The sequence below is a fragment of the Populus euphratica genome, unplaced genomic scaffold, assembly GCF_000495115.2.
Source record: "Populus euphratica unplaced genomic scaffold, PopEup_1.0 scaffold48.1, whole genome shotgun sequence".
NCBI classification, from domain to species: domain Eukaryota; kingdom Viridiplantae; phylum Streptophyta; class Magnoliopsida; order Malpighiales; family Salicaceae; genus Populus; species Populus euphratica.
The window spans coordinates 564,817-572,414 of NW_011499879.1; the positions used below are offsets into that span (position 1 = coordinate 564,817).

At 36.4% G+C, this 7,598-nt stretch overlaps 1 protein-coding gene across 1 annotated transcript; it reads left to right on the forward strand.

Moving 5' to 3' along the window:
• Positions 1-718: 718 nt before the first annotated feature.
• LOC105128985 (phospholipase D beta 1-like) lies at positions 719-6,960 on the forward strand. Its single transcript, XM_011030853.1, has 10 exons — positions 719-2,259; positions 2,889-3,005; positions 3,241-3,435; positions 3,645-3,896; positions 4,005-4,073; positions 4,196-4,343; positions 5,185-5,333; positions 5,641-5,811; positions 5,906-6,103; positions 6,350-6,960. Exons 1-10 carry the CDS (start codon positions 1,300-1,302, stop codon positions 6,641-6,643), a joined length of 2,553 nt encoding a protein of 850 aa, XP_011029155.1. The 5' UTR covers positions 719-1,299; the 3' UTR covers positions 6,644-6,960.
• Positions 6,961-7,598: the final 638 nt, after the last annotated feature.

Sequence of the window (7,598 nt, forward strand, 5' to 3'; positions counted from 1 at the left end):
CAAATTTTTTTTAAAATATTTTTCAAACACAATCTCAAACACCCTCTTCAATTAGAACCACTATTTTTTATGGTGAGTCATATGTGATAAATAAGTTATTCTGTAACAAATACTAGTTATCAATGGAATTATCACCTTTCATAATAATATAATGGCTCTAGTTTTATTTTTTATTTTCAATGTAAGAAAGCCATATATTCATAGGTTTAGGAGAGTGAAAAGATTATTATTTTTTTCATCTTAACAATACAAAAAAAATCAATAAATATGTTAAATTATATATATATAAAAAAATCAAATAGTTATAATGTATTTTATGGCAATGAATTTTCACTTATTAAGTCATATATATGCTTGAGATGGGAGATTTCTATAACTTTAATTTCAAAATAAATAAATTGATAGAAGATGAATTAGTTAGAGCAAAGAAAGAATGGGATAAAACTAGTAAGATTCCAAGGAGTGGCGGGGGGGGGGGGATAAATAAATTGATAGAAGATGAATTAGTTAGAGCAAAGAAAGAATGGGATAAAACTAGTAAGATTCCAAGGAGTGGCGGTTAATTTGTAGTCATCTAGTTTCTCAATTCATACCCAGGTCCCCCAAGCACGCGCTCTTGCAGAATTTGAATGCCACTGCAACGGTTGTCAGCAATTGTTCATTGACAGCATGTTGTTAACGTATAACTGGCGAAGCCAAAAAGAGCCTTTCAACGTAACTTCTTAGAATCAAAATACACTGATAGCAATGACATTTCCACGCAGCTCAACCATTCAGGGCCGAGAGTCAACGACATCGTCTCAGAGGAGGTTCTTACATAATAGTATTCATATCCAGTTTGATTTTTCTGAAGTGGTTTTTATTGTCACAAATGCAAGAAATCTATGGATTCTACACAGCCTTCTACGAATTTTCTTAATTTCTATATTCTGTGTTCCCATTTTCAAGTTCCACAAGTTGCCATCCCACCTTTTACTCGTTCAACTCTCATCTTCTTTCGTCTTTATAATGCTCTCTTTAAACCCCCTCTCTCAGCTGAATTCTCCTTCTTCCTTTGTTTCCTCTCAAAGCCCTTTTGCCCTCATTTCCTTTTCCAGCAATTTCTTGCCTATCTAGAGGTGCACAGATTCATTGTTAGTGATAGTTTATCCTCTAGAGACTAGCAAGAACTTGGTATTTGTCCAATCTAATTCATTCCAAGATTCTTTCTTTCTGTTCATTCCATACACAGCCAGGAATTGCCTTCTGGTCCATGTAATTCAACTGTTTTCAGCTAAAGAGAATACCAGGTCCTGTATTATGGCTCAAATTGATCATACATTCTCCTTCGGGGGCTCACACCATAATCAGGGTCAACAAGAAGTGCCATTTCCCACCAATAAAGGGTCTTTGAAAGTCTTGCCTCTGCATGGTAACTTAGAAATATGGGTTAAGGAGGCTAAAAACCTTCCTAACTTGGATCTTTTTCATAAGACTTTAGGGGATATGTTTTCGAAATTCCCTGTGAAGTTCGGCAATAAGATTGAAGGGCATGTAGGTAGTAAGATCACCAGTGATCCATATGTCACTATTTCGGTATCTGGTGCTGTAATTGGGAGGACTTTTGTGATCAAGAATGATGAGAACCCGGTGTGGATGCAGCATTTTGATGTTCCTGTTGCACATCATGCTGCAGAGGTTCATTTTTCCGTCAAAGATGATGATATCGTTGGCTCACAAATTATGGGTGCTGTTGGGATCCCAGTAGAGCAGTTAATCTCAGGCATGAAAATTGAGGGAATTTTCCCGGTCCTTGGTTCTAATGGGAAGCCCTGTAAGGCTGGAGCTGCTTTGAGTTTATCAATTCAGTTTACTCCTGTGGAGAAAATGGCAATTTATCAGCAGGGAGTGCGTTCAGGTCCTGATTATAATGGGGTTCCTGGCACATATTTTCCTATTAGGAGAGGAGGTAAAGTTACTCTCTATCAAGACGCTCATGTTCATGATGGTTGCCTTCCTGATTTGAAGCTTGATGATCATGTTCAGTTTGAGCATAGAAGTTGCTGGGATGACATCTTTAATGCTATCAGCCAGGCTCGGCGATTGATTTACATTACCGGATGGTCTGTCTACTATAAGGTTAAATTGGTACGGGATGGTAATGACGGCAGAGATTGTACATTAGGAGATCTTCTCAAGACCAAGTCTCAAGAAGGAGTTAGAGTGCTGCTTCTCGTATGGGATGATCCAACCTCCAGGAGTGTATTGGGATTCAAAACGGTAAGAAAATCAACTCGTTTTCATGTATGATGCTGCCTTTTTCATTTTGCATAACAAATTTCCATATTAATTTCATTTTTCTGGATACCTCTAATTTCCATATCAATTAAATCTTTCTGGATACCAGTTCTGGTATGTTTGATAATGGTTATTCTTCGCTGTAAGGTCTTCCATGTTCAAAAGTTTCAAGGAATAGCTTACTGTTGGAAAGGCTACGAAAATGCTTTTGCTGGTTTGATCTATGCCCTCCCACACCAAAAAAGCAGGCGATAGTATATAGTTTATTGCTATAAGAAAGCTTCTTGGTGCTTCCATAGTAAATAGGCAGTTAAATATGGCAACATTCAAAGTAGAAAACTTACGGCTTTTAGTGAATTTTATTGCTCACTTTACCTTCAAATGTGTGAAGTCTATAGCTGCTGGATATGATGTTTTCAGAGAATCACCTAAATGTCCAATTGCATAATATTTTCTATCAGTAATTTTTTCTTGGGATTAAAAAACTTTTGTAGTTCGCTCATCCACTGTCATTCCAGCATCAAATGCATACTCACGAATTTCTCTCATGCTTAAAAATGGTGGACTGTTTCCTCTTGTATTAGGCATTGATCAAGTTTTGTGGTGTGTAGGAAGGGGTCATGCAAACCAGTGATGAGGAGACTCGCCGTTTTTTCAAGCACTCGTCAGTGCAAGTGCTACTCTGCCCTCGATCTGCTGGAAAGGGACACAGCTTTATCAAAAAGCAGGTTGGATATAAATAGTCACTATCTACTTCTCTATGTTTCAAATGCTACTTGTGTGAGAGCATTATAATAAGCATCTGGCGTTTCTTTGCTTTGATAGCCATTCACCTGCATTGATTTCACTGAAGATTCTAAGATCAATTTATATTTATGAATGTGCATGCAAGTGGATTACGTTGGTACATGATATGTATACCACATGGTCTGAACCTCTTGTTATTTATTTTTTGTTTATCAGGAAACTGAAACCATCTATACACACCACCAGAAAACAGTGATAGTGGATAATGATGCTGGTCAATTTAGAAGAAAGATCACAGCATTCGTTGGAGGTCTTGATTTATGCAAGGGTAGATATGATACTCCACAGCATCCTCTTTTTAGGACATTGCAGACAGTGCACAAAGATGACTTTCGTAACCCTAATTTCACGGTAATCTCACAGTTGATGTTCTTGGGTGCTATCAGATATATATCATATAAGTTGCTCCAGAGATGAGAATCTCTTAATTATCTAGCAAGGCTTATGCACACGTATATGATTTATCCAGCATATCATTGTGTTGTCAGTTGCAAAATGCTTCATAAATCAGTCACAAAGAGATGCTAACAATGTAATATGTTTCGGGGGTCGCTAATCAGGATCCAGCTGGTGCCGGTTGTCCAAGACAACCATGGCATGATTTGCATTGTCAAATTGATGGTCCAGCAGCCTATGACATCCTCGCCAATTTTGAAGAGCGTTGGTTGAAGGCATCAAAACCCCGTGGGATGCAAAAATTGAAGGCGTCATTCGATGATTCATTACTGAAGCTTGAAAGAATTGATGAAATATTGGGGATAGCTGAACTTCCATCCCTTGCCAAGGATGATCCAGAGGCCTGGAATGTTCAGGTACTCAATGTCAATTACTTCTTTGTCTCCAATCTTGGATTCCTAATCTACTAGATATGAGAGCGTGTCCATGTGTCTATCCCCTGACCAAATCTCCTTTAACTGAAGGTTTTCCGTTCTATTGATTCCAATTCTGTGAAAGGCTTTCCAGATGACCCGAGAGATGCAACAAGCATGGTGAGAAGACTTTGACTTGGAGCCCCTTCGTTTCTCCTTCTCATGAACAAATCATGAGCATTATATTTTCATACAATTCAGTGCAGGTAGTTTGCTAACAGGTATATTCTATTTTGTAACAGAACTTGGCATGTGGGAAGAATGTAATTATAGACATGAGTATACACACCGCATATGTCAATGCAATCCGTGCTGCCCAACATTTCATCTACATTGAGAACCAGTATTTTATAGGGTCTTCATATAATTGGGATTCTCACAAAGACTTAGGTAAGGAATTCTATACTTTGAGATGGAGGTAAAAGGGAGATATTTCTATATTTTTCTTGTTCATTTATCAAGGTTAACTTTTGAGCTCTGGCCCTTCTTTGAATCTTATTTCTTGACTTTTCTTGATGATAAGAAACAATATTCTAGATGATTCCCATTTCTAGCTAGTTTAATGCTTTATTAAAAATGATTAGCACAAAACTCATAGCTGAAAATTTATTGTCCTTGTGAAAGCTTTTAGATTATAATATTAATCATATATTGGACCTAATAGCTCAAGCTTTTTTGATGTAGTATCAGAGTTTTATTAATTAAGTGGTCACGAGTTCGAATCTCACCACTGTCATTTTATTTGATAAAATTAATATCATTTGATAAAATTAATATCACTGGTATGAGCTCCTCAAAGGGCTTTAAGTTGAGAGAGATAATATAAATAAATATTTTGGGGCCTCACCTGACAATACCATGTTCTTTCTTATAGAACGGATATGTCCATAGCAATTGTGCTAAATGTAGCAATTGTGCTAAAGTACAATCTAGAGGGAAGGCTCCAAGTAGGATTGCCCATGTTAGGAAGTTATAGAATGAACTAAATAACTGTAGCATAGTTGATGATCTATAGACAATTCTCATGGTTATGGACAGAGTAAGATTTAATTTTGGACACCAGATTCTGCTAATTGTACCAGCTTTTGGTTCCAAAAGCGGGAATGTAAAATTTTTGGATTGCATATTAGTGGCAGTTTGTTACATCCCAGGAATTCTGTTACTTCTCCCAGCATCTTCTCTTCCAACTTGCATCTCTAAAGACAGTTATAATCTTGTTTATCATCTGCAGGAGCAAACAACTTAATACCCATGGAAATTGCCCTGAAAATTGCTGACAAAATAAGAGCACATGAGAGGTTTTCTGCATATATTCTTATCCCAATGTGGCCAGAGGGAGTGCCTACAAGCGCACCTATACAGAGGATTCTCTTTTGGCAGGTAGGCATGATTTACTATTTGAGAAGAAAGAACTAGATGCAGCAAGTCATCAGTTACCAAATTAGCATGAGCTTGCATGTGAATTTGAATCAACCACCAGTTCCTCCTGAAATCTCTCATAGAACAAATAACTACGTTGTCGGGTCAACTCTACTTTTGTTCTCATCTCCACGTGATGCATTTTTGAAAATCCTTCAGGGAATTGTTTGATATTTATTCAGAAAAAAATTGCACCTGGATGTAACACATGAGGTGAATATGACAATTGCGGCGTTTTTTTAACTAGTGTTACTGTTATCTGTTGCAGCATAAAACAATGCAAATGATGTATGAAACAATTTACAAGGCCTTGGTGGAGGTTGGACTGGAAAATACATATGAGCCACAAGACTATTTAAATTTCTTCTGCCTTGGCAATCGCGAGGCATTAGATAGAGAGAATGGCTTGCAAAGCTCTACTCCTGGAAACACTCCTCAGGTTTGTCCTTTCGTAACTAGATGTTGACTATTTTGATGAGCTTTCTCTCTGGGAAACATCATGTTCTCAAAATAACATTCAATCGGTGAAACAGGCACGGAGTGAGAAGAGCAGACGCTTGATGATTTACATTCATTCTAAAGGAATTATAGTGGATGATGAATATGTAATACTGGGATCTGCAAACATCAATCAACGGTCCCTGGATGGCACCAGAGATACTGAGATAGCAATGGGAGCATATCAACCCAACCATACCTTTGCAAGGAAAAACTCTCGTTCACACGGGCAGGTAAACTAACTGATCGGAACTCATCAAACTTCAGGACCAGTTCTTAAGTCCAACGTGTATTAACATCAATATACTGATTTTACAACATTTTTCAATTTGTTTTCATTCGGAAAGTTGAGATTCATGTTTCTTCTATAAACAGAAGCCTGAAGACCAAAACAATTTTGATTTCAACTTTTCTCTTGTTCCTGAAGTCTTGATCATTCCAATAAGTGCAATTTTTTGGTTATTCTCTGTCGAGTGCAGGTCTATGGGTATAGAATGTCACTATGGGCAGAGCACATAGGAGGGGTTGAGGAGTGTTTTGAGCAACCAGAGACTATTGAGTGTGTGAGACGTGTAAGGTCTCTTGGTGAACAGAATTGGAGACAGTACATAGCTGATGAGGTAACAGAAATGAAGGGTCACCTTCTGAAATATCCAGTTGAAGTTGACAGAACAGGCAAGGTCAAGGCTCTCCATGGCAGTGAAAAATTCCCAGACGTTGATGGTAACATTCTAGGGTCTTTCATAGCCATTCAAGAAAATCTCACTATTTGAGCTCTTACTTAAGCATCACCAAGCCATGGTTGTTTTGCTTATTTTCTCAATCAAGATTCTTTTGCATGGAGTATGATGGTGTAGCACCAATTGTTTTGTTTTCATTTTAGGCCAGGGTCTGGCTAGTTTCTTCCCCCCTTCATTTTGTAAAATAGTAACAGCAAGATCCGAGCTTGAGGCCTGCCTCCTCCACTGCTTCTTCTGAACTAAATGTATATCGTAAAATATCGAGTTAGAACTTCTTTTGGAATTTGCTCCGTCCTTCTCGACACCTCGACCTCTTTATATAGTAATTGATGATCGAGGTCGGTGGTTCACTTGTGCTCTTGTTTTTCATATCCACCTCGATCGAGAAATTACTTATGCTCTTGTTTATCATTTTGACCTTCCATAATATTTTTATTATAAGTTTAACTTAACAATTGTTGCTCACTTTTAAACTCCAACAAATCAATAAAAATCATAATTAAATTGGTTTTTATTAATATAATTTTAATTCTTAGTTTTATTTCAAAAATAAATTTAGAATATGATCAAATAAAAAATATTTTAAAAAATTATATTTGTAAGTTTTTTTAGAAATTAATTTATAACAAATCTCGTCAATCAACACAACCATATTTAAACATCACCAGCAAATATATCTGTAAGCTAATATCTTCACCTCTTTCTTTCTACTTGCATGTTTTTCGTGGCGTTAAAAATGCTATAGGATTAAAATCTGATTTTTTTAATTATTTTTTTAATATTTTTAATACTAATATGACAATTAATTTTAATAAATAAATAAATATGTTATTTTAGTATATTTCTCAGAAAAAATAAAAATTAAATCTTAAAAAATAAACAAATATATTGCTTTAATATATTTCTAAAAAAATAAATTTAAAACACAATTTCTCACACACTCTTGAACAGTAAACATATTATATAGCGACACACACTCTTTGTCACG